This window comes from Lepidochelys kempii, chromosome 6 (genome assembly GCF_965140265.1).
Source record: "Lepidochelys kempii isolate rLepKem1 chromosome 6, rLepKem1.hap2, whole genome shotgun sequence".
Taxonomy (NCBI): domain Eukaryota; kingdom Metazoa; phylum Chordata; order Testudines; family Cheloniidae; genus Lepidochelys; species Lepidochelys kempii.
The window spans coordinates 74,095,957-74,122,699 of record NC_133261.1 but is presented as its reverse complement, the minus strand read 5'-3'; the positions used below and the strand labels follow the sequence as shown (position 1 = coordinate 74,122,699).

Genomic DNA, 26,743 nt, shown 5'->3' with positions numbered 1-26,743 from the left:
TGGGGGGAACTGAGGCAGAGTTACCACAACACCATGTGTGGCCATGAGAAAGCAGTGGCTGGTAAAGGTGCCCCTGGATGCTGGACCTTTATTTTTACATCCTAATAAATGAATAGGAAATGCCACTCTTTGTTTGATGTAACAGCTGAGGTGATTTATCACTCTTTTGGTTGCTTGAACAATTCTCTGATCCTGGCTCTTGCAGAAACCCATGTCTGAGAGGTAATGCTTGATCTTTTAGTAGAGTCATAGTGAGAGAGGCAAATTCACTAATAATCCACACCTGGCTTGTTTTGTTATAGGTTACGTAGTGGTTTTTTTTTTTTTTTTTTTTTTTGGTGGGAGGGTGTTGGGGGAGAAAAAGGGGGAGTGGGGGGTTGCCTTTCTCTGAACTAGCTACTGCTAGAGGCAGGATACCAGCCTTTCCAGGACAAGCTCTGAGTCAATAGGGCAGATTCTTTGGCCTAAATTTTCATAATCAGCTATTGAGTTCTGGTGCCCTACCAGAGACAACCTTAAAGAGGGCTGATTGTTTTTCAGAGGGTGGCTCCTTAGCACTTTCAGAAAATCAGTCTCCTTTAAAGGTGTGTCAAACTGAGCATCCAGAATCGCTAGTCAGTCTTGAAAATCTTGGTCCATGCTCCTGTGTAAAAGCAGCCACATTATCTTGGTGTCTCTGTTCAATAGCATTTTAAACATCACTGACCAAGGTACCAATGATATGAAGTCCCTAGAAGGGAGGGAAGTCACAGAAACTGAGGGTTTTATTGCTGAGTACCCATGGTAATAACATTTTGTAATTGCCTGTGTATGTGACATGATAAAATGCAAAAATCCTTGGGGTTTTTGCATTTGGTTACAAATTGGAAATGGGCCCACTTCTGCAGGAAATTTGGATGAGGCGTGTGATTGTTGGAGCAAAAGCAGGCCCATTTTCCAACAAAAAAATGGGTCTGTTTTCAAGCAAAACTGGGCCAGCTATGAGCAAAACCTGAGAGTTTGTTCACTGCACAAGGCTTTCTACTGAAAACATGCAAAATGTCTCTCCCCTCTCCCCCCCTCCCCCCCCCCCCGGCAAAAATAATCCTGTTGTGCCACCTGCTAATCAGTGAAAGCCCGGAGCATGGTGCTTGTGTGAAACAACAGAACTTTGCCCAGACTCCGGTGGAAATAAAATGGACTTTTGCAGAGCTTTGTGTAATGTGGTCTAGCAAATAATTTCTGTGCAGGCCCCGGGAAAACTGTGACTGGGGGGAGCAGTGAAAGTACAGCAACCAGCCCATGATTGTTCTAGGGATGCCAGCCAGGGCTGTCGTTCCTCTGCACACCATGTTGATATATTTCAGAGTAACAGCCGTGTTAGTCTGTATTCGCAAAAAGAAAAGGAGTACTTGTGGCACCTTAGAGACTAACCAATTTATTTGAGCATAAGCTTTCGTGAGCTACAGCTCACTTCATCGGATGCATACCGTGGAAACTGCAGCAGACTTTATATACACACAGAGAATATGAAACAATACCTCCTCCCACCCCACTGTCCTGCTGGTAATAGCTTATCTAAAGTGATCATCAGGTTGGGCCATTTCCAGCACAAATCCAGGTTTTCTCACCCTCCACCCCCCCGCACAAATTCACTCTCCTGCTGGTGATAGCCCATCCAAAGTGACAACTCTTTACACAATGTGCATGATAATCAAGGTGGGCCATTTCCTGCACAAATCCAGGTTTTCTCACACCCCCTCCACCCCCATACACACACAAACTCTCTCTCCTGCTGGTAATAGCTCATCCAAACTGACCACTCTCCAAGAAAACCTGGATTTGTGCTGGAAATGGCCCAACCTGATGATCACTTTAGATAAGCTATTACCAGCAGGACAGTGGGGTGGGAGGAGGTATTGTTTCATATTCTCTGTGTGTATATAAAGTCTGCTGCAGTTTCCACGGTATGCATCCGATGAAGTGAGCTGTAGCTCACGAAAGCTCATGCTCAAATAAATTGGTTAGTCTCTAAGGTGCCACAAGTACTCCTTTTCATGTTGATATAGGGACTTCAAAGCAACAGGAGGCATAGACCCAAAACCACCTTGCTCCAAATGCATTGATGGCTGACCATTTGCGTTAAGACTAGTTTTTAAACTCCTAGCAGCATCTGTAGCATGATACGCAGAGAAGCAATTCTGATTCTGCTGAGTTAGATGGTAGAAATACATACTGGCTGGTTCGTTACATCTCTCTCCCTGCAAGATTTGTTACTCGTGATTCAGAGCTGGGGAACAGAGTTAAAGGCAGAACGCTCTCTTTCTCTGGCTTCTGTGCTTTCCCCACCCTAAATAAACCATGGCAAAACATTACGCTGCCTGAAAATGGGATATCTATCACTGACAGGGGAACTACATTCATGGATGCTGGGGCAAAGACAGAGCGATGTGTGCTGAGTCTTACTGGTGACATGTGACTAGTCTGAGGTGTCACAATCACAGGTCTCCTACTAAGTTGCTAAAAAAGTACAGTCAAATAATTGTCAATTACAAGCAATCAAAAATCATGTTGTTAGTTAAACACTGTTTTAATTTAAAAGATAAAAACAAATAACCGGTGCTAAGGAACATTGGGATTTCCATACTGGCTCAGACCTGTGCCCCCTCCAGTCAGGCTTCCTGTCTCTGACTGCACCCAGTGCTGGATGCTCTGGGATAGGGAGAAGAAACTCCATACTGGACAACTATTGAAAAATTTGCAAAGAGGAGAAGTTTCTTCATGACTCTGCAGTGAGTTAGTGATAGGCTCATGCCTTGAAATGTGAGGGGTTTTGCTCCTGATTTTAAGACATTGTATTTCCATCTTGTCAGAGGTGACTGCGGGTGTTCCTGTTATGCATATAAATGTCTGATCCTTTTCTGAGCCCTACTTGGCTCTTGCCATCGAGAGTTCCAGAGCTAATTATGTACTGCATAAAAATGTCTCTTTACCCCTTTTAAATATGCAGGGTGAAATCCTGGCCCTCCTGAAGTCTGTGGCAGGTTTGCGATTGACTTCAGTGTAGCCAGGATTTCATCTGTTGCCTTTTGAAAGTCCCCTTGTTCTCTCTACTATCCAGGCTCTTCATTCCTAGTACTGGGCATTCCCTCTACTCTGCAGTTGAGGAGGTGGGACTAGACCTCTCAGTCACCAAACAGGGGGTTTAATTCCTGATGAGGAAAACCAGCCCCGTTCTTCCTGCCCACTGAAGTTGCACAGTTTCCACACCTGCTACTTCCTCCTCCTGCCTTCCAGAGCACAGGAAAAGCCTATTTAAAACCCATGTGCTGGCTGTCCACAGAGCTGTTGAGATCTATCCAGTGAGAATTCAAGCATGTAGAAAGTCAAATGCTCAGCTTGTTCTGCATCATTCAGCAGGAATTGGTTAAAATATTGTGTTTTAAAGAAGCAAAAGAGACAAAAGATTAAACTCCTGCAGGACAAATAAACTCATCCAACTAAGACTAGATTGACCTCTCAGGCTGAGAAATTGTCTGGGTCCTATAAGGAAGTGCGCAATGTCCCACTTACACGTCAGCCAGTCACTACAAGCTAGGTGAATGGACCCTGGTGGAGTCGGCGTTTGGGAGGAGAGAACTGCGTGCTGTGAAACCCCAACAAACCATTTAACAAAATGGCCTTCCAAAATATAAACAGTTATGTAAGGCCAACCCCTTGAGGTATCACTGATGTTCAAGTCCCAATAGTAGAAATGGCAAGCCTGGATGAGAGAAAGATATATTGTAACTTGACACATGATCTCTCTTCTTAGTGTGTCCAAGCTCACCATTCCAATCTGCCAATTAATTAGATTTATAGAGTTCAATGACAAATTGTCTTTATACTTGTCAGGTGGCTCTGATTCAGAGGAAGTGAGTTTAGTATTCTCGATTAAAATCACACCTCTGATTTGTATAATGGCAATATGTTGTTTTCAATGTTATTTTCTGTCACATTCATTGTCATCCAAATGTTTTGCCTGCTTTTCTGGCTGCATTGAAGAGAGATTTTTATACAGCTACATGCAATGATACTTGGGTTTTTTTCCTGAATGGTTACAGTTAGTTTAGAACCTAGCAATGGGTAGTTGTACTTCAAATTGTTACTTCAAATGTGCATTACCTTGAATTTGTCAACACTGCATGTCTCCTGCCATTGTGCTGCCCAGTTTCCTATCTTTGTTAGGCTCTTCTGAAATTACTTAGTCTGCCTAAGCCTTGAATAACCAAAATAACTTTGTGTCATGTACAAATATTGCCACATCACTACGTTTGCATGAGCTCTAGCTCATGAAAGCTTATGCTCAAATAAATTTGTTAGTCTCTAAGGTGCCACAAGTACTCCTTTTCTTTTTGCGAATACAGACTAACACGGCTGCTACTCTGAAACCATAAGCATATTATGTATATCAAACAATACTTTTCTTATGTCCCAGTTCAGCAAAGCATGTAAGTATGTGATTAAATATTTGCATAAAGTCCCAATGACTTCCCGTTGACTTCAGTGGGACTTAATGAGGTGCTTAACTTTAAACATGTGCTTAAGTACTTTGCAGAGGAGGGATGGCATCAAGGATGTGTTTAAGTGAATCTATTGCTAACCAGTTGCCTTGAAAAAAATAGCTATTTCCCACTCTTTGTTTCTTCTTTGCCAGTGTCTAATCCATGAATGTACTTTTTCTCACCCCATGGCAACTTAGTTTCCTTAATAACCTCTTGTGTGGGACTTTGTGCAAGGTTTCTGAAAGGCTAAATGAAGTATGTTAGCTGCTTCCCCTTTATCTACTAAGCCATGCTGGTTTATGTTTCTTATGTCATGTACATTTAGATGTTGTCTATTTTTAATGATTTGTGTCAACCAATTTGCCTTTCATATGGATTCATGGATTCCAAAGCCAAAAGGGACCATTGTGATCATCTACTCTGACTTTGTGTATAACACAGACTGCAGAACTAAATATTTCTTTTGAACTAGCGCATATCTGTTTAAAAAAGTTGCTTTGATCCACTGCAGCCCACCCCCCACCCCCCCGGAGCGCTGCTTTACCACGTTATATCCGAATTCGTGTTATATCGGGTCTCGTTATATCAGGATAGAGGTGTACTTCTGTCTGCTAGCCCATTATCAAATATTTGTTCCCCATGTAGGTCCTCAGAGGCTGACCAATTCACCCCTTAACCTTCTCTTTGTCAAGCTAAATAGATTGAGCAACTTGTGTCTATGACTATAAGTAAGGCTATGTTTTTGTCATGGATATTTTTAGTAAAAGTGATGGACAGGTCACAGGCAATAATGAAAAATTACTGGAAGTATGTGACCTGTCCTTGACTTTTACTAAAAATACCCATGACAAAATGGGGGTAGCCTGGGCAGCCTGGCGCTCCAGGGTCCCCCCCACACTGCAGCTGGGAGCTGCTGGGGGTCTCCCCTGCCGCCTGCAGCAGCCAGGAGCTCCAGGGCTCCCTCTTGCTGCCCAGGGCATCAAAGATCCAAGTGTCGGGGGTTTCTCTTGCCATCCGCAGCGGTCAGGAGCTTGGTGGATCCCCCCTGCCACCTGCGGTGCATGGGAGCAGGGATTCCCCCTGCTACTGGGTCCTCCTGCTGCCCACCACTGTGCGGAACGGCATGCGTCCCCCCTGCCTCCTGGGGCAGCAGTAAGCAGCGTGGATTCCCCCCGCCAGCGGGTCCCCCCTGCCACCTGAGGTGGCAGGGACCAGTGCAGGTTGCCCCTGCTGCCTGCAGCAGCCATGAGCAACGAGGATTCCCCCTGCTGCCTGCAGTTGGGAGTGGCTGATTCCCCCCCTGCCATCCCTGGTGGCCAGGAGCAGCGGGGGAGCTGCAGGGGTCCCTCCTGCCACCTTTGGTGGCCAGGAGCTTTGGGGCTCCCCCACAGCTCCCTGCCTCCGCAGTCGGCAGGGGACCCTGCAGCTCCCAGCCAGTGCTGTCTGAAGTCACGGAGGTCTTTGGAAGTCACAGATTCCTAAATCACAGCCTTAACTATAAGGCATGTTTTCCAATCCTTTGATCATTCTTGTGGCCCTTCTCTCAGCCCTCTCCAATTTATTGACATCCATCTTAAACTGTGGACACAAGAACTGGACATAATATTCAAGCAGTGGTTGCCTAACTTCAATAAGTTTCAATTACAATTACTGTGTAATTCCCAGGACCCCCTGCCTGGAAGTGGGGGACTTGAAGTGGGGGTCTCCCACATGCCAGGTGAATACCCTAACCAATAGGCTAAAACAGGGGTGGGCAAACTTTTTGGCCTGAGGGCCACATCTGGGAATAGAAATTGTATCATGGGCCAGGAATGCTCACAAAATTGGGGTTGGGGTGTGGGAGGGGGTGAGGGCTTTGGTTGGGGGTGCAGGCTTTGGGGTGAGGCCAGAAATCAGGAGTTCAGGGTTTGGGAGGGGCCTCTGGGCTGGGGCAGGGGGTTGGGATGCGGGAAGAGATGCAGGCTCCTTCTGGGGGTATGGGCTCCGTGGTGGTGCTGGGAATGAGGGGTTGGGGTTCAGCAGTATGTCCCTTCTCTGGCTCCTATGCGGAGGCGTGGCCAGATGGCTCTGCACACTGCCCCGTCTGCGGGCACCGCCCCTGCAGCTCCCATTGGAGCACGGGAGGGAGCCATTGGAGTGTGTAGGAGCCAGAGTGGGGCCATGCCTTGGCTTCCGGGAGCTGCATGGAGTGGCCTCCGACCCTGTGCCCCAGCTGGAACAAGGCAAGCCCCAGATCCTGCATCCCAGTGGGAGCTTGCAGGCCAGATCTGGCCCATGGGCCGTAGTTTGCCCACCCCTGGGCTAAAAGTTATAAGGTAAGTCCTCTTCCTCCCCCCCCTAGAGGTTTTGTGTGGCATTAGGCACCCTCTAAGCATGACTACTGATCAAGCCCTAATGTGACTTAGGTGGCCCCAGTTCATGAAGCACAAGTAGAGATAGGCACCTCCCTGAAGTCTGGAGTTAGGTGCAGAATGCTAAGAGCGGGATGGGACTTGGTATGCACCCCCGTCATCCACAGGCCCCAACTTTTGTTGGTGCTGGTGGGTGCTCGTAGCCGCCCCTCTCAACTCCGCCCCTCCCTGCCCCATTGGATCCCTCCCCAAATTCCCACCCCGGCCCCGGTGCTGCATTCCCCATCCTCCCTCCCAGGCTTGCTGTGCGAAACAGCTGGGAGGGAGGGGGGAGAAGTAGGACCCAGTGGTGTGCTCAGGGGAGGAGCGGAGGCAGAGGTGAACTAGGGTCGGGGGGAGACGGGGGGGGAGCTACCGGTGGGTGCAGAGCACCCACCAATTTTTTCCCATGGGTGCTCCAGCCCCGGAGCACCCACGGAGTCGGCGCTTATGCCCTCATCTGCATCTTCTGTTGGCTAGCTTAGGCGTCCCCCTGCCTAGCATGCTGGCTTTGTAGGTCTCACTGTAAGGCATCTATCTCTCCCCAGGCATTATATAGGGAGCCTAAGTGCTTAACTCAAGCTTTGTGGGTCACACTGTTGTTCAAAAAAACAACAACGAGGAGTCCTTGTGGCACCTTAGAGACTAACAAATGTGTTTGGGCATAAGCTTTCGTGGGATATAACCCACTTCATCAGATGCATTCCAGTGACTTTCCAGACACATAAAAGTTGGGTGTTGTGGATGGGGCTTTAGGATCAGGCCCTATTTTATCAGTTTGTTCTAGCACCTTTTCTGTTGACACACCAATCTATGATAATGCCTTATCCTTATTATCTGAAAAGAGCAGATCTCCCCTGATGGCCTCAGTGGTGAACACTGATGCAAAGAAATCATTTTGCTTCTATGCAATGTCCTTATCTTCTCTATCTGCTCACTTCACTCCCTGGTAGTCCTGGGGACCCACCAAATCTCTCACAGGCTTCCTGCTTCTGAGCTACTGAAGGAATTTCTTCTTATTTTGTTTTATGTCTTTAGCCATTTGCTCTTCAAATTCCCTCTAAGCCCTTCCTCCTAATTTCCATCTTGTTTTTGCCTGCCATAGTTTTATATTCTTTTCTACTGTCGTCACTTGGGTGGGATTTCAATTTTTTTGGGAAGATGCATAGTTGGCTTGAATAATATCTTGAGCTTTGCAATTTAACCAGAGTGGATTTTTTCTGCCTTCTGCTTTGATTAAAAGGTCTCTGGAGAAGACCTTTATGTTTGTAAAGTGCCATATACATTAGTGTTGCCAAATAAATAATTATATTACCCTTTTGTTTGCATTTCATGCACTGGGGAGAGAATCACGTGATCCTCATGATCCTCTAGCCTGACGTTCAAACTATTGCGGATGAGAGGGGCCTATAATATGAAGAAAGATGTTGTTGGAATGGCACTCAATAGGCCACTAATTATTCTACCTGTGATCGATGCACAGTCCAAAGGAAAGGTCCATGCAACAGGTTGCTACTTCTTCCTGGAATTTCAGAGACTGTCTGAAACAAGTATCCAATTTCAAAGTCTGAGCCCCCTGGATTGTTGAGTACTACATGTCAGCAGCAGGAAACAACCATGGGGAAGCCTTCTAAGGTTTCTCTCTTTACTATATTCCAGAGGAAGGTAATTGTGATGTGGAGATTTAGATTTTCACAGTTGAGTCATGTAATTTGGAACCATGGGGATGGGACAAGTTGGGTGCAGTTACTGTCTGCTCAGTGTTAAAATTCATGAGCATATTTGGGCAAATATTTAGTAAATTGCCCTGCTGACCCCAAAAAAGCTGAGCTGTGGACCTGTCTCACGTCTACGCTCAATTAAGTGCACCTGGGATTATTAAAATACCTCCAAGTGAGCTATGGACCATGCACTCACCTTCAATCTCTTGCAATCCAGTGTATTCTCCTTGAGTTCTGACTGTCCCCACTGTTCTTGTAACTGCACTTCTCAGGGTGGTCACCTTTCTTGTTCTGTGCTTTTGCCCCATCCTGCTGAGAGACCCCAATCTTGTCTGAGATGTCTTTCCTTGGAGATGCAGGATCCCCTCTATGTTCAAGGCATGTGGCTACCTCACCTCCTTTTATTGTGACGTTTTGCCCCTCAGAACCAGTGTATTGGGTCACCTCATCCACTCTCCTCAGTGACAGTCCTTTGGCTCCATCACATCTACCACGTGCTGCCTCTTCCAGCTTTCCGCTGAGGCTTTCTGAAGAGTCCTCAATGGGCTCTCTTTCTGACAGAGCATTTTTCTCTAAGCCATTTCCCAGGGGTGTTGACATGCTTCCCTTTCTGCCAGGGCCAGCAGCTTGCATAGTGCTTGTAGTGATGCTTTGGGAAGTGCTGCTGTTCGTGCAGCTGCCCTGCTGGGAGAGATTGGTCGTGCTAGGCTTCCCAGTGTTAGCTTCCAGAATTCCTTCCTGACTTAGCTTGGATTCTGGCTCGGAGTCACCCACACTGGACGCTGCCATTTCCTTGCTGAGGCACTTCCCTGCCCGCTGTTTCTCCCTCTGATTGTCCTGTGCAGGCAGAACCTTCCCACCTCTCTCCCCTTGTGATGAGAAGAAACCAGGGTCTTGGGGCCTTTGCTGCTCCATGTTCTCTTCCTGGTCTGCTGTGCAATTCTGTTCTGTCACCTCCCTGCCCGCTGAAACTTTGCTCTTCAGCGTATCAGCACTGGTGGATCTCTGGAATGAGAAAAGAGAGAACAAGAACCATTTAGTTCAGTTTATTTAAAATATCAATATGCAATTATATCGTACTTTTCCTCTGAAGACATACGTTTCCCAAAGCTAAATAAGTATTATCCTGATTTTCAGAGCGGGAAATTGAACCATAGAGAAGTCTAAGGACTTATCCTAGGTCAAAGGGTGGGAGGGTCTTTGACTGAGTCAGATGTACATCCCAGGTCTCCTGTCTCTCAAGTCTGTGCTCTAACCAATAGATCCCAAATTACCTGAGATTGCAAGTTTTTATTCAGGACTAACTACAAGAATTGAGCAGATTTTCTTTAAACTCACCTGATTATCAGGGTCATCCTTTAGAAAGGGCATGTCTTCACCTTCCTTTGCATCCCATCTGTCAAAATAAAACACAGAACTTGGGCTGTCAGCTCTTCAAGTGACAAAGCACCTCTTCCATCCTGAGGCATAGACAAGAATCCCTACAGAGGCAATAAGTGGACAAAGGGGAACTGCTGGGTGATACAAAGTGCTCCTAAGCCAGGGAATAAGACTCACAAACTGGAAGCTGAATGAACTTAGCTCTATGGCAGGGCAGAGCAGAGCAATAGCCTCTCATCCAGTGGATTTGTTTACTAAATAAAATGCCACAAAGTATAACTTTACAGTGCTTCCTGGTTACCTTTGCTGAGTCAATACGGGAGGTCTTTCAGAACCTTTCTAGGGGATTGAGATGCTGACTTCCTTCTGTTGGATGGCTCACCTCTAGATTCATAGCACAGGAGACAACTGACTCACAAGACTTTGCTACCAAGGAAATAGTAGGGGTGGGCCGTGACTATCTACAGTACCTGTCGATCTTTAGTCCTCATAATTCCTGATCACACACCAAGTATGTGTTACCTGACCAGGCAGCTCTTCAACCTACTGCTCGCACACACAAGTGGTTTTTTTTTTTTTGTTATGGCAAGGGAAGGAGGAGGACAGTCCTCCCCTTCCTTTCTATCATGGAGGCCCCACCACACGCACACACTCTACACACTTACTGTCTGTGTTCCCCCTCCCAAACGCTTCTTGCTGTACTGGTGCTTTGGCACGCTTGGACAAAGATCCAAGGCCCAGTAGGTCTTGGAGTTTATTATGCTGATTGGTGCACAAACTTTTCCTGCCTTAACATTCCTACCTGCCACCCAACCAGTCCCTCCGTCTTGATAAGACTATGTAGATACTCCATCAGGTGTGATCCCAGTCCTCCCAGGAGGCATTGCACCATCCTATGGCACCTAGACTATCATGGCTCCTTACCCTGCTTCTACTCCTTCAACAGCAATGGTTCAAATCGCTAATTTGGATTTGTGTGATGGGGCATACAGGCCCCACACTGGCAAGGAGAAGGTTAATTGAGGGCCTTTGGACCAAATTGACCCCATCCTGCTCACATACAACAGATGTCAGAAGGCAAGAGGGGAACCTGAGGCTAGCCAGGAAGGAGAGCGGAGCTCTGCTTCTTCCTCAGTGAGGGAAGCCTGGTTTCAGCCAGGAGTGGACAAGCCTCCCCCAGTGGTGGGATCACTGGGCCCAAGGAGACTGACAAAAAGCACTAGCTGCATGAAGACAGGCCCTGAGTGGGCAGGTGGGGTCCTGACTGAAGATTCATTGGATGACCTTGTTTTGAGCTTGTAGCATTCCTTTATTTTTGGACTTTAATACCCCTGAAGCCTGGGACTCAAGTGTGTCTTAGCCAGGGGACTAAAGCACCATTGCACTGGACTTGTGAGAGATGGCAACCAACCGAGACTCCATTACAGGGTGAGTAGTGCACTGTTGGGCGACAAGAGGGCACCATGGAGGTGAACCTTGTCACAACCTGCAAATCTTATGTCCAGCTGGCCTGAGGAACAGAACACTGCATTTGGGACTCAGACTCTCATTCCATCCAAACACCGCATCCCCACCCCAGATACACTAGGTAACTCAGAGGTCTAGTCCAGGCCACTAGGCCATACCCTTGAGAATAACTAGTAGGAAAGGAAGATGTGACTGGTCATCTGGCAAGGATGCAGACTGGCTATGGTACAAATCACTGTGGGAAAGCATCTTGATAAAGCAGATGATGATGAATGGTGCGATGGTGAAATACTGATTTGGGGGGTGGGGAACCTGCCATCTTCTGAAGTCACTAGCCCTTCTAGCAATTTTTCTTCTAAATATGCTCAGATTCACCTGACTTGCTCCCATACTTGCTTTTATATTGATGACCCCTACAAAGCACTTCTCCTGACAAGGTGGAATTCTTCTGAGGCCCTAAATCTAAACATTCTAATCTAATGAAATCATACAGTCCAGTTTCTAGTACAGACACCTGTCATTAGACTAGGCTAATCACATTACCAGTTGTTTCTTCTGATGTCTGCCACTGTTTCCTCTTAACTGTACTAGTACTGATAGGGCCCATAAGTTTAAGAACTCTGCCAGCTACTACATATATGCAAGGAGAAGGTGAAGCCTGGATTACTCAGGGCTAGACCAACTAATAAGGAGATATGCTTATGAAATAAGTGACATTGACCTCTAGCATTCAAAAATAGGTAACATTAGTGAGTGGTGAAAAGTCTAATTCTGTATTTCTAGAGAGCAAGTACGTACCCCCTTAATGAATCATTTCAGACTAGACTGGGTGATGCCCTACATATATATCAGAGGGAATTTATAGAGTAATTATCCTGCATCAGTTGGAGATGGACTAGAAGACCTACCATGTGGCCTTGGCTTTTATTTTCTAAGGTTTTCTGCTAGAGCGTAGCACAGCTTGGTATTTGGATAGTCTAGGCTTTCGATAACTGCAGACATTAGTAATTATTGCTGGAATTATTTGTTAATTTAGTTTCAATTTTTAATAGAAATGCAGGGTCTGCTGCCCCCTCCCCCATTTAGAAAAAAGAGGGGAAGTATGTACACTGGCTTCATTCATCCCTGATGAATTAGTGGGGGAAGCGAAAGTGGATGGGAATCTGGGAGGCAGTGACCATGAGTTGGTTGAGTTCAGGATCCTGACGCAGGGAAGAAAGGTAAGCAGCAGGATAAGGACCCTGGACTTCAGGAAAGCAGACTTTGACTCCCTCAGGGAACGGATGGCCAGGATCCCCTGGGGGACTAACTTGAAGGGGAAAGGAGTCCAGGAGAGCTGGCTGTATTTCAAGGAATCCCTGTTGAGGTTACAGGGACAAACCATCCCGATGAGTCGAAAGAATAGTAAATATGGCAGGCGACCAGCTTGGCTTAATGGTGAAATCCTAGCGGATCTTAAACATAATAAAGAAGCTTACAAGAAGTGGAAGGTTGGACATATGACCAGGGAAGAGTATAAAAATATTGCTCGGGCATGTAGGAATGTTATCAGGAGGGCCAAATCGCACCTGGAGCTGCAGCTAGCCAGAGATGTCAAGAGTAACAAGAAGGGTTTCTTCAGGTATGTTGGCAACAAGAAGAAAGCCAAGGAATGTGTGGGCCCCTTACTGAATGAGGGAGGCAACCTAGTGACAGAGGATGTGGAAAAAGCTAATGTACTCAATGCTTTTTTTGCCTCTGTTTTCACTAACAAGGTCAGCTCTCAGACTGCTGCGCTGGGCATCACAAAATGCGGAAGAGATGGCCAGCCCTCTGTGGAGATAGAGGCGGTTAGGGACTATTTAGAAAAGCTGGACGTGCACAAGTCCATGGGGCCGGACGAGTTGCATCCGAGAGTGCTGAAGGAATTGGCGGCTGTGATTGCAGAGCCACTGGCCATTATCTTTGAAAACTCGTGGCGAACCGGGGAAGTCCCGGATGACTGGAAAAAGGCTAATGTAGTGCCAATCTTTAAAAAAGGGAAGAAGGAAGATCCTGGGAACTACAGGCCAGTCAGCCTCACCTCAGTCCCTGGAAAAATCATGGAGCAGGTCCTCAAAGAATCAATCCTGAAGCACTTGCATGAGAGGAAAGTGATCAGGAACAGCCAGCATGGATTCACCAAGGGAAGGTCATGCCTGACTAATCTAATCGCCTTTTATGATGAGATTACTGGTTCTGTGGATGAAGGGAAAGCAGTGGATGTATTGTTTCTTGACTTTAGCAAAGCTTTTGACACGGTCTCCCATAGTATTCTTGTCACCAAGTTAAGGAAGTATGGGCTGGATGAATGCACTATAAGGTGGGTAGAAAGCTGGCTAGATTGTCGGGCTCAACGGGTAGTGATCAATGGCTCCATGTCTAGTTGGCAGCCGGTATCAAGTGGAGTGCCCCAAGGGTCGGTCCTGGGGCCGGTTTTATTCAATATCTTCATAAATGATCTGGAGGATGGTGTGGATTGCACTCTCAGCAAATTTGCGGATGATACTAAACTGGGAGGAGTGGTAGATACGCTGGAGGGGAGGGATAGGATACAGAAGGACCTAGACCAATTGGAAGATTGGGCCAAAAGGAATCTGATGAGGTTCAATAAGGATAAGTGCAGGGTCCAGCACTTAGGACGGAAGAACCCAATGCACAGCTACAGACTAGGGACCGAATGGCTAGGCAGCAGTTCTGCAGAAAAGGACCTAGGGGTGACAGTGGACGAGAAGCTGGATATGAGTCAGCAGTGTGCCCTTGTTGCCAAGAAGGCCAATGGCATTTTGGGATGTATAAGTAGGGGCATAGCGAGCAGATCGAGGGACGTGATCGTTCCCCTCTATTCGACATTGGTGAGGCCTCATCTGGAGTACTGTGTCCAGTTTTGGGCCCCACACTTCAAGAAGGATGTGGATAAATTGGAGAGAGTCCAGCGAAGGGCAACAAAAATGATTAGGGGACTGGAACACATGAGTTATGAGGAGAGGCTGAGGGAGCTGGGATTGTTTAGCCTGCAGAAGAGAAGAATGAGGGGGGATTTGATAGCTGCTTTCAACTACCTGAAAGGGGGTTCCAAAGAGGATGGCTCTAGACTGTTCTCAATGGTAGCAGATGACAGAATGAGGAGTAATGGTCTCAAGTTGCAGTGGGGGAGGTTTAGATTGGATATTAGGAAAAACTTTTTCACTAAGAGGGTGGTGAAACACTGGAATGCGTTACCTAGGGAGGTGGTAGAATCTCCTTCCTTAGAGGTTTTTAAGGTCAGGCTTGACAAAGCCCTGGCTGGGATGATTTAACTGGGAATTGGTCCTGCTTTGAGCAGGGGGTTGGACTAGATGACCTTCTGGGGTCCCTTCCAACCCTGATATTCTATGATTCTATGATGTAACTCTACTGGGGTCAATAAAGCCTCTAGCTGCTTGGTCTCTCTTGATAAATTTGGGCCAAACTATGAAAACCTAAAAGGCATTTTTTGAGGACAGGCAGAGTCCCAAATTTTCAAAAGTGTGTGTGCACAATTATAGTGACTGTGTGTGCAGTCATGATAATTGTGTGAACAAATAATGCTCAGGGACCCTGACCCTACAGTTAAACTAAAGCCACTTTACAGTATTCTGGCAGTGTGAAGCAGTGGCAAAGCCAGCATGGGATATTTGGGTGGGCCCTGACTTTGGATGGGCTGGCAATTATGGGGGAGGGGGGCAGCTGGAGGGCAGGAGGGATGTGGGCCCGCCTCCCCCACCCCCTGCAGTTGGCCTTGCAGGGGGCGATGGATGGACCCTCTGGTCAGAGGCTCCCCGAGGCCCCGCATGTGCACCCAGCTCTGGGAGGAGATGCTGCTCTCCTGCGCTCCTGGATCCCTTCCAGATCCCACCGCCCCACACCGGGCCTGGCTCCCCTGGGCAGTGGGTCTGTCTTTTTTGAAGATCTCCTCTACGACCGCCTGTTTGCTCGCCCTCCTCCCAGTTGCGGATTTGGTGGGAGTGTGGGGGCTTGCTCCACTTTGCCCACCTGCCTGGCGCCCTATCTTGGGAATGGGATCTGGACATAAGGGCTTGCACCACTCCGCCCGCCCGGTTCTCCAGCTGGGGCGTGGGGTCGGGGCAACCCCACTCCCCGGCGGCACTGGAACACGGTTAATAGTGGGGGTGCTGAAAGCCAGCCCTCTTTCCCCTTCCCCCTCAGAGCTGGGGCTGGGAGCAGGGCTGTGTCTCCAGGAGGGGGGACCTGGACAGGGGTAAAGGGGCCGATGCTGGGGCCACAGCTGGAGGCAGGTGCAAGGGCTGGGAGCAGAGCTCCGTGTAAAACCTGGGGGTGCTGCAGCACCCCCCACGCCCTTAGTTCCCATGCCTATGCCACGCAGGTGGGTGGAGTGGGGCAAGTGCTGGGGCCAGAGAAGAGCCAGGGCTGGGGGGTGGGCTTGAATGCTAAGTGGGTGGGCCATGGCGTGAAGAGGCCTTAAAGTGGAAGTCAATTGTATTTATACCCACTTTGAGGCATTCTTACAGAACTAGAGTAGTATTAAGTGGCCTTAATGTAAATGAGGACCAGAACTAAGCAGTCTCACAAGTCTGAGCCTAAAATGGTAGTTAAATTTCTCTCTTAGGGAGACCACAGCAGTAAAAACAATGACAAATAAAATTTGTGTCAGTTATGTGAACCATGCCTGTCGCTGGATGTAAGCTTTCACTGACTACTTTTCTCTCATGTGTTTGCTATGCATGACACCTACTTGTCATAATATTAGTGAAATGGTGATAAAGTTACCCTGATACAACCATAAAGGGTGGTGTCTCAGCAGCGATTGAGTTACTGTCCCACTGTGGATTTCGCTGAGATTAAGGCCTTGTCTACAATGCCACTTTACAGCGCTGCAACTCTCTCCTTTAAATACTTGATTGTAAATTGAATCATCCAGTACAACACTGAGAGACCATCTGATCTAGTACTTAGCACGCAGGCCAGGGAATGCTAAGTACTGGATTCTTGTACTAGCTCTCCCACTGGCTTGCTGTGTGGCCACACATAAGTCCCTAAGGCCCACATTTTAAAAAACGACCTCTAATTTGGAAGCAGCTGTGTAGGTAGCTGTTATCCCCATTTTATATATGGGGAAATTGAGGCAGTGAGGTTAAAGACCAAATTTTCAAGTGTGACCTCTAGTTTTTGGTGGCCATCTTTGGACACCTGTGATCTGATTGTCAGAGGTGAACCCACAGTGTCCTCAGCATCTCTGAAAATCTGGCTTTAAGTTCTAAAGATGGCCACCAAAAACTGTAGGTAATCCTTGGAAACTTTGGTCTGTAACCTCTCTGCCTCAGTTTCCTGATCTATCAAACAGGGATAACAGCTCCTTACTTAGCTGCCTCAAAGGGGTATTTGTGCAGATTTGGCCCTGTTTGTAAGCACTCTGTGCGTTTAAAGCATGATGTAGACATTCTATTTTTTCAGGCAAGCTGTAGCCCCCAACACTTCACAGAATAAGATAAGTTACAAGGGCTAATGCTGCTCTTAGTTGCACCCATGCAACCGTTGTGGCTTCATCAGGATGCTATGGGCATAATAGAGACTAGAGTTTGCCCCTGCTCGCTAGTGGTAAATACTGAAAAATAGCAGCAAAATAAATACATAAAATAAAAAAGAAAGAAAAACAGAGAGGACTAGTCAAAGGAAAAAAGGCATTTTTCAGCTGTGTTTTGGAATGAGATGAGACACTCAGGAACAGCTGGCTGGTCCTGAAGAAAGGCAATGCAGAGGAGAAGGCTCTTGCACCACCAGAGCCATGAGTGTTTGAGAACAGGTCACTATGAGGTAAACAGAGAGCTGCAGGAGCAGTGAAGAGGGGATTGGAACTAGACAAGGTCCATGAGGTAGGATGAAGGGCTAAAAACAAGGAGCACAATTCCGAACTGCTCTTGAAATGAACAGAGAGCCAGCAGAGCTAGCTGGGGTTGTGGGATTGTGATGATGTTTCAACAGACAAATCCTTTGATTCCACATCTTTAACGTTCCAGCTGGCAGGGCCAGACTGAGGTTACGAGGGGCCTAAGGCTAATGGGAGGGAAGGGCCTAAGTATGAATTACAGATTGCAAAAAAAATGATGAAATCATCAAACATTTCTCTACATACATATTTACATATTATTTATTTATGTAAAATTCACAAGTTTATTCTACTCTCACGACACTCAATTCTTCAAACAGATACTCTGGAGTCAGAGGTAGCCCGAGGGATGCTATGCTGTCCTTCTCTTAGGCCTCCTTTCTCCTAGGTAGTGGAGTGATCATCTGTATGAGGATGAACACTGCAACATTCTCCATCCTGCTCACCTCTTCCAACCTTGTGCTTCTACCCTCAGCTCTCCACATGGCACAGTGCAAAGCCAAGCCCTGCAGGTGTTTTCCCCAAGCTATGGACTCTACGCCACATACCCTATCTCACTCTGGCTGCAGTCTAGGAGGCAGCCAGCTTTTATTATGGAAAAGAAAACCACTCAGGTGTAAAATCCACTGAAGTAGAGGAAGTAGTAGTGGGAAAATTACATTGCATGGCATTGTATTTAGGCTGTCTTGCTCTGAAAGCTGCCTCCCAGTGTTGCACTGGCTGAGGATAATGAATGAGTGTTTTCACATTGAACCCAAATATTATTTGTGAGATGATACTCAGTTTGTGTACTTAATCTCCAGTGATTCACCACATCAGGCCATTCTGTCACCAAGCTCTTCCACAATTAGAATAATAGAATAGAATCATTGGACTGGAAGGGACCCTGAGAGGTCATCTAGTCCAGTCCCCTGCACTCATGGCAGGACTATTATCTTTTCTAGAACGTGTAATCAGCAGCTCTGACATGATGTTTTTTAAGCATGAGTTCTGTGTGCACCAGCCCCCTATGGTTTGCATTTGTTTGCTTTACGCTTTCTGTAAGAAAAAGGTAACAGCTAGAAGTGACGCAGACCTTTAGACCATTGTCCAGTCATCTTATTTAGCACTTCTATACTATGTTAGCTCTTCAAAATCACTGTGCAAACATTAAACAAACTTTATCTAAAACTTTTCGGCTTTTGAATGACTAGGAGTTGTCAAAACAGAGCTATTCCCTGTTGTGTTCTTGGTCCCCCTTCCCCCTCCGCCCCCCAAAACGTCATGAAAATCAGCATCTTAAAAGAATCATTAAGGATCTTTCAAAAGAACAGTCCAGCCAAGGCTGCTGTAGTGACACCTTTGTTACATCAGGTCTGGTGTTTGTTTAAAGCCTAGTGCAGAATGAAAGGAGAGCTTCCTGTTTTATTTGCATGTGCAAATCAAGTAGACCTTGCTTATTTTTTTTCCTTAAAGTGCTCAGAGTTTAGGGGAGGAAAGTGAATGAGATTCTGCTTATACCAGGTGTGAAAAAACAGAAGGAACCAAAATCTACTCTTGTGGAAAAATCTGTTCTCCCTGAAGTCAATAAGGCTAGGTTTCAGAGTAGCAGCTGTGTTAGTCTGTATCCGCAAAAAGAACAGGAGTACTTGTGGCACCTTAGAGACTTATGCTCTAATAAATTTGTTAGTCTCTAAGGTGCCACAAGTACTCCTGTTCTTTTTTCAATAAGGCTACACAGGTGTAACTGTCAGCAGGAATTGGCCTGTGTTCTCATTCCCTTCTCGAATCGTATTCTATGCTTACCCAACGTTTTCCACTTGGGAAGGAAGTTAGTTTGAGTTGGGGCAGAAAAATGAGGACTAAATTCAGGTTTATTAAGCTTTAAGTTTTTTGAATGAAACTCAAAAGAAATCAAATGTGAGGTACTTTTATGACAGATTGAACTGCCAGAGAACCAGCAAATGGACGGAACTTGCCTTTCGCCTATTCAGTAAGTCTTTCTATCGTAGCCTGCTAAGAAGTGAATTTAAAATCCTTGAGGGAGAGGGGAGGGAGAAACCTACAACATTGTGTGTTGAGCTTCCTCCAGTGCTTTTGCAACCCCTTAGAAGTACAAATCTGTGTTGGCCTGTGGAACTAGGCTGAGCAAAAGGTAAGAACTTGGTTGCCTCTGCGTTCCAGTACAGAAAAATACATCAAAGGAAAAAATGGAATTTCTTTGATTTTTAGTACCATTCAATACAGTATTGAACACTGTGCATCATAAATCTGAAGCCTCTCGATGGAAGGTACTGTAAAAGTTAAAGTACTGGCATCCAGAATAGGATGTTTTGTTTTGTTTTTTGTTTTTCCTACAAATGTGTGGGAATTTGTTCTTTATACATGGGAGGGGCAATGGATAGAGTGTCTGTAGGTTCTGTGCAAGTTTCCCACCCTACCACTCTGGTACTGCCTCTTCCCCCCCATGTCCCCTTGCCCTGCCCTCCCACAGGCACTCACCAGTTGTCCAGAAATGAGACCCAGCACACATAGAAGATGAAAAGGATGGGCACTAGGGCCCAGGAGGTAGTGTCCTGGAGCTGCCTGTCAGCCTCAGCGAAGGAGAGGGACAGAGGGAGCCTCTTCCCGCCCTGACAGCTAAGCAAAGCTCTGGAGAAACAGGGGATGCAGGGAGCTGGGGCGGGGAGAGACAATGCCCGCTCAAACTACACCCACAGCTGGCATGGGTTCCCATGGTAACTGGATTTTTAGTGTCCGGTCACCAGTGTTAACCGGATACCTGCCAGTGTGTTCCTGCAGCGTGGGGAGATGCAGATGGGAGGGAGTGGAAGAAGCAGGCTGCCAGCTGAGCTCCTTCCAACTCACAGGGGGCTGCTTTGCCTTTCCTGCTGGCAGGAGCGCCCCAGCAGGACAGTGTGAGCAAGCTCGCTCCCTGCCACCGCCCCTCCCGTGCCCCCTGCCTGACTAGTAGGGCCTAAAAAATAGGAAGGCCTAAGGCTATAGCCTTATTAGGCTAATGGTTAATCCGGCCCTGCCAGCCGGAGCATAGGGAATTGGTATCTACACCACACGCTCCTGCTAGGTGTTACAGTGGTCCCGTTTTTTAGCTTAAAACAAACCTCATTTTCTCTCCCTTGTAGTCGATAAGCAAGATGAGGAGTCCAGATTTATTGGAGCATTAAGTGAAAATGAAGAGATGGCGGGGAGGGAGAAGAGCTGCAGTGGGACAATAAGGATGGGGGGAAAAAAAGGAAAAACAAACATAGTGATGTATTTGTGGGGATAATATCATGTAGGATCCAAATGCCTTAAATGGCCTGGAATGAGATCCTGATATACCTACAGGGGCCCTATGTTCCTCTCTGAGATGCACTAGAATGCCTGAGTCAGAGAAATGCACTGAGAAACGTACTTCCCCTCGGACTTGTTGTGAGAAAAGGAACGAGCTGTTAGAGGCTATGAAGCTTTCTGGGACAGGGACTGTCACTACGTTCTGTGTCTGGACGGCACCTACCACAATGGTGTCCTGCCCCATGACGAGGGGTCCTAGCTTCTCCGGTAACACAAAAAAGGAATAATAATGACAGGCCAAATATACTTTGTTGAAGCACATGCTTTGAACCCTTCATCAGAGGGTTCTCAAACCTGTGCTGCATAAGCTGATTAGCTGAGGGTTGGAGGCCCAAAAAGGAGGGTGGGTCAGATAAACGAAGAAGGGCTTATGGGGAATACTGTCTCCACAGGGAAGATCTTTTTGCTTTAAAACCTTCCCACAGAACAGGCTTGTTTTGACTCTGCCACTGATTGAGCTGAGTCTGTGTGAATGTGCAAGCTGGTTGAAGCCCCAAGCTCAGGAACGACAAACTGCCATTTCAATGCTCAGAGGGCCTGGGCTGCCGCGAAAGAAAGGCCCAGCAGGGTGCAGGTGTTACACACCCACCAGTGACGGCGTTGGGTATAGCAGGTTGCACCCCATAACGCTTTATGGGAATATGCTTATGAATATATATATGACATAACTGGAATATGTTTTAGGCTACAGATGCCATGTAACATATCTCTGTAAAGGTTATGATCTACTGAATCTATTCATCCTATTTGTATGCATGTATCATTTTTGTATTTGAAGTTATGAATATTGGCTGTGTACTGGTTTGATTTTAAGTAGCGTTAGTAAGGCATTTGGGCAGCTTCTTTAGAAAGGAATTTGCAAGTTAAGTGCCCAATCAAGGAACACTTAACAGAAAATGGATCTTGGAAGGCTCCAATCCACATATGAAGTCTACTTGAGAACGTTCAAGGTAGCATGTGAACCATGGCTGCTACCTGTAAATTCTGAGTCATGCATGGACATGTGACTTGCCCATGTGACTCCAAAACTCCATCTTGTAGCTGGAATTCTACCCAGGGGGAGGGAGGGGTGTCCACCCACAAGAGAAAGTCTATTTAAACCCCTGGGAGACCCCTCCATTTTGTCTTCAGCTGGCTCAAGAGAGAGCCTCTCCACCCCCAAAGGATACCTGAAAGAAACTGGAACAAAGGACAGTAACCACGAGGGTGTGAGTGATTGCTGGACCCAGACTAGAAGGAGCCTAGTCTGTAAAAGAAGCTTAATGGAACATCTCTGAGGGTGAGGTTTCATCTGTAATCACTTTCTTACTGTATTAGGCATAGACTTGCATGTTTTATTTAATTTTGTTTGGTAATTTACTTTGTTCTGTCTGTCATTACTTGGAACCACTTAAATCCTACTTTTTGTATTTAATAAAATCACTTTTTACTTATTAATTAACACAGAGTATGTATTAATACCAGGGGAAGGGGAACAGCTGTGCATATCTTTCTATCAGTGCTATAGAGGGCGAACAATTTATGAGTTTACCCTGCATAAGCTTTATACAGGGTAAAAAGGATTTATTTGGGGTTTGGACCCCATTGGGAGTTGTGTTCCTTTCTCTAACACTCAGATGCCCTTCTTAAGCTGCTTTCAATTAAGCTTGCAGTTTGTGGGATGTGGTTCAGGCCTGGGTCTGTGTTTGTGGCCGGCAAGCGTGTCTGGCACAACCAGGCAGGGCTCTGGAGTCCCAAGCTGGCAGGGAAAGCAGGGGCAGAAGTAGTCTTAGCACATCAGTTGGCAGCCCCAAGGGGGTTTCTGTGATCCAACCCATCATGGCAGGAATAATTATTTCCTTAAGAGCAAAACAGTGGTCGACTTCTTAAAAGCACAGCCAGACCATCATAGGAGATGTCCAAGCTTGTTTGGACCATTGTTCATAAGTGGGGCTCTTGTAAAAAGATAACCTTAACTTGTGCTACCAGTCTTTATAAGGTCCTTGTCACCTGGTACAACTTTACATAGTTAAGAATGGCACCACTCATCATGTCCCCAAAGCAGAGAGCATGTCCTCTGCAAAAACTGACCCACCTTCCTTGGGAGCATCAGAAGAGGCAAAAAACCAGCTCTGGTATGAGGAGATTCCTAGGCCTGCTGTTGGTGGCAAGCCAGAACAAAGATGTTCGGCAGCTCACTCTAGAACTGGCCAGTTTCAGGCTCAGCTGTATATGCACCAGGATAAGATTTCAGAGATAAGGGCCTGACACTGGGAACACCTTTGCTTCTGTGAACTTTAGCCTTGTGACAGATAGAAGGAATGCTGTAGCTGAGCACAGTCCTGATTGTATGGCAAGCAAAAGACACTCTCTCTAAACTAAATGGTCCAGGAACCAGTTAAAGCTTTATGGTTACTAACCAGCAGCTTGAATTTCAAACCCCATGCTTCAGGGCTAAAGCCAGTATCCTCCAACTATCAGAGGTCAAGAGGAGATCTACAGCGGGTGGGGGGGCAGATTATCCCATCTGTGCCTAGTGAAGTATGGCAATTGCTATGTTTCAGTCTGCACGGAGCATTGTGTAACATGTTGTTGTCAGTCTGCCCTATCTTGAAGGGAAACAAACAACTCTCCTTGTTAATTCCAATAAGCAGCTCAAGAACTTGGACTGCTTTTTAGTGCATAGCATTTTAATGATAATTACACACAAAACTAATTATACAGAGCCTAATTTTATAGCTAAAACATCTATAAGCCAAGAATACATCAACTACTTAGCTCACTGCCTAGGAACCAACCAGAATTAGGCTTTATTAAAGATGAAACATTTGGAGGGGATGAGGCCTAATGTGGTTAGGTTTTTCTAACATCGTCATTCTTCCTAAACCAGCTCCTTACATCCTACTGATTGGGAGTAGGGAGAGAGCACAGAGAGGGCATGGACCAGAATCAGAGCAGTCAACTCTTGGCAGATAGACAACTTGCTGATGAATTTACTTCATGGTTCCCAACATCTTGGCTGCATCTGCCTTTCCCAGAATGGCCCAGAGGCATGTCCTTGCCTTCTCTCCAGGGGAAAAGAGGTGCATAGCCAAAGATGTGAGAGCGAGCATTGATCAAAATAACCGACCCTTTCCTGTGTATGAAACTGTGTAGGAAGCCATTCTGCCCCTCTGTATCTCCAGGCCCATAGGAACAGCAGCAATACAGCTGTCAGTCACCACATAGCATTTTATTCATGAGGAATTAGACGGTTTCAAAAGCCAAAGTGCACCTGAAATTGAGCCCTCCCAGCCAAGCATCCAGAATCTGAGCTCCAGAGCAGTTATCAGGGGTCTTTTATGTGACTCTCTGAGGCACTTATCCCAAGCAGATGTGATTCCTAAGCAAGAACCCCAAGCCCACTCCCCTCCCAGCACCTCTTAGTGGACATCATTTGAGAGAATAGGGTGGGTGGCCCAGGCTGAAGGAGAATTCACAGCTACTTCAGGCTCGGCAACCTTAACCTACCCACCTCCAACCCCGTCCTCTCCAAAAGTCATGAAAACTAGCAGACTCCAAAGGGAAGGACGAATACAAGAAGACAGAAGAAAGAAAATCATCTTTATAATGGTTCAGCTCGCATTCCCAGGGCAGCCCGGCCATGGAAAACACAATTTGTTTGTTCTGTTCGGTTTCCTAGAGTAGCTGCTCTTGGGGGATTTATGTGCATGTCCCTTAGCAAGACACAGCCTGTTCTTGGAACAAGTTGTCCAGCAAACTCTCCAGAGGTGGGCACTGTTAGTGTGTTTATTTTCAAGGAATAGATCACGGTCCATTATAAAATGAGTCTTGGACTCTGAGTTCCTCAGCTTGGTGTGCAGAGATACTAACTCAACTGCTGGAGGAACCAGTGATGGTGATTCTGGAGGTGTAGTCTTTCCTCTGATTCAGGGCTGAACCAACAACCCAGTTAGGGTGACCACCTTTTCAAAATGCAAAAGCAGGACACATACAGGAGCCCTGTCCCCTCCATGGCCCTGCCCCTGCCACTCCTCTCCTCGTCCCCTGAGGCCCCCACCCCTTGGCCAGACTGGAAGCCGGAGCCAGAGCCGGGCTGTGGTAAAAGCCACCCAGGGAGCCCAGGCTGCTGTGAGGAGCACCAGCCCCTCCACCTGCCCTGGGCAGGGAGTCAGGGGGCCTGAAAGCCCCCCAGGGCATGCTGCCCAGGACAGGTGGAGAGTCCAGGGCTCCCCACAGCAGCCTAGGCTCCCTGGGCACCTCTTACCATGACCCAGCTCCAGCTTCCGACCTGGCCAGGGGGCATGGTTGGGGGGGGGGGAAGGAGGAGCAGGGGCGGGGCTTCATGGTGAGGGGGGAAAATGCCCACCTCACCCCCCCACAAACACTGGGAAGAGGCTGGTGCCGTCCCTGAGCCTCAGGCAGGTGCGGAGTGCACCACAGGGAATCCAGGACACATGCTGTCCCGAAGTCATACAACCCGGGACCGGGACTTTGAACTCTGCATTTCTAGACTGTCCCACCCATCAGGATGGGTGGTCACCCTAATCCCAGTAGGGTGTTGGGGACACTGTGTTGTGAAAGTGCTGTCTTTCAGAAGAGATGGAAAACTAAGGTCCTGATCACCTGTGGTTGTAAGTCCATAGTACTTTCATTCTCACAACAGCAGGGGCGCTAGCCCCAGTGCCCTTGTCAGTTGGGTAACTACATTTGACCTCTCTAAATTTCCCCAGTAGTTTCAGATGGATACCGTATTTGCCTTTGCTTCCTGTTATAGTGTTGGGTAGTCCACCCCAGAGGTGGCTGCAGTTCATTGGTTGAAGTAATTGCTGTGCGTATATTACAGATGGTCCTAAATCACAAACTTCAAGTTTGGAGTTGTTCAGATCTGGGAATCTGGTTTGCACCTGTGGGGGCTAGAGTATTAGGAACTGGGGTGACATTTTGTAGTTACTTTACCTTTTGAGGTCAAGAACTGTCTGTGTGGCAGAGTTACGTGGCATCTTTTCTTTTGGAAACAGCTACTACTGTGGCTGACTGGAGATGGAACCTCAGAATGAAGTGGGGCTTAATGTAGCTTATAAACAAAGACTGTGATAACTTGATTATTTTTTGCTGTTGATGTTATTCTTACCCAATTAATGTTTTGTAATTAACTTAAGATTGGATTTGAGGAGACATAATAGGTCCCATCTCTCTGTTCTAAATGTATTCCAACGCAAAATGTAATTAACTTAGAGTTAAGGTTGCTCAAATGTCTTTCCTCACAATGCAGAGACTAAAAAGCAAGGAAATTGTAAGTTAAAACAGCCATATACAAGACAGTGCCAGTCCCACTACCATCATGACATGTCACCATACTTCACATGATCACCCTTTCTAACGAATTCAATTTCAATTCAAGAGTGCTATCATCTTCAGTGCACATATCAAGAAATTAATACTACACAGCAAAGTACCAGCTTACCAGTGTTCTGTAACATATTATAGCTGTACATAGGAAACATATCTGTTTATACATCAGTGTAGCTGTGTTTGTTTCATAACTGACCTGATTATTTTAAAAACACACTGTAAACATATAGTAGAATTTTGTTTGTGGTCTTGATGTGTTAAGTTTTGGGTATATAATCCACTTAGACTTCTCTTGTTGGCTGGTACACAGTATGATTGTAGTTTGAAGATTAGAATTGTTATTAAGCCATTAGGTAGTGTAGCACTGGAAGGCTGGAGTTTGCCCTGAAGTGTGCCAAATTTGGAAGCTAAACTGAATCATTAAAGTATAAAACAGAAGTGGCTAGCTGGATTCTCCTCTCCCTTACACCAGTCTAATCAACAGATGTTTCACTGAAGTCAGTGGAATTAGACCAGAGTAAAACTGTTGTCATAGGAAAATAAGGCCTAGGAATTTTAGTTCTGCTTATCTCAATGCGATCTTAGCTCTGCGGTTACTAGCAATGCCTTCTTAATGGGTATCATTTTGTGCTGTACCTCTAAGAAGCTCAGGACAAAACTTGCAACCCAGTAGAAGTAGGGGCTAAGATA

At 46.6% G+C, this 26,743-nt stretch overlaps 1 protein-coding gene across 4 annotated transcripts in view; it reads right to left on the bottom strand.

Annotated features, from left to right (window-relative positions):
* Positions 1 to 26,743, bottom strand: part of CCDC9B (coiled-coil domain containing 9B) — a 110,920-nt gene that overhangs the window by 6,750 nt on the left and 77,427 nt on the right. For all 4 annotated transcript variants that reach the window (XM_073348789.1, XM_073348788.1, XM_073348790.1 and 1 more), the window contains 2 exons: positions 9,973 to 10,030; positions 8,831 to 9,639 (listed from right to left, as the gene is read on the bottom strand). In XM_073348789.1, the coding sequence (XP_073204890.1) occupies positions 8,833 to 9,639; positions 9,973 to 10,030 (865 nt within the window). In that variant the 3' untranslated portion in view covers positions 8,831 to 8,832. The remainder of the gene's footprint in view (positions 1 to 8,830; positions 9,640 to 9,972; positions 10,031 to 26,743) is intronic.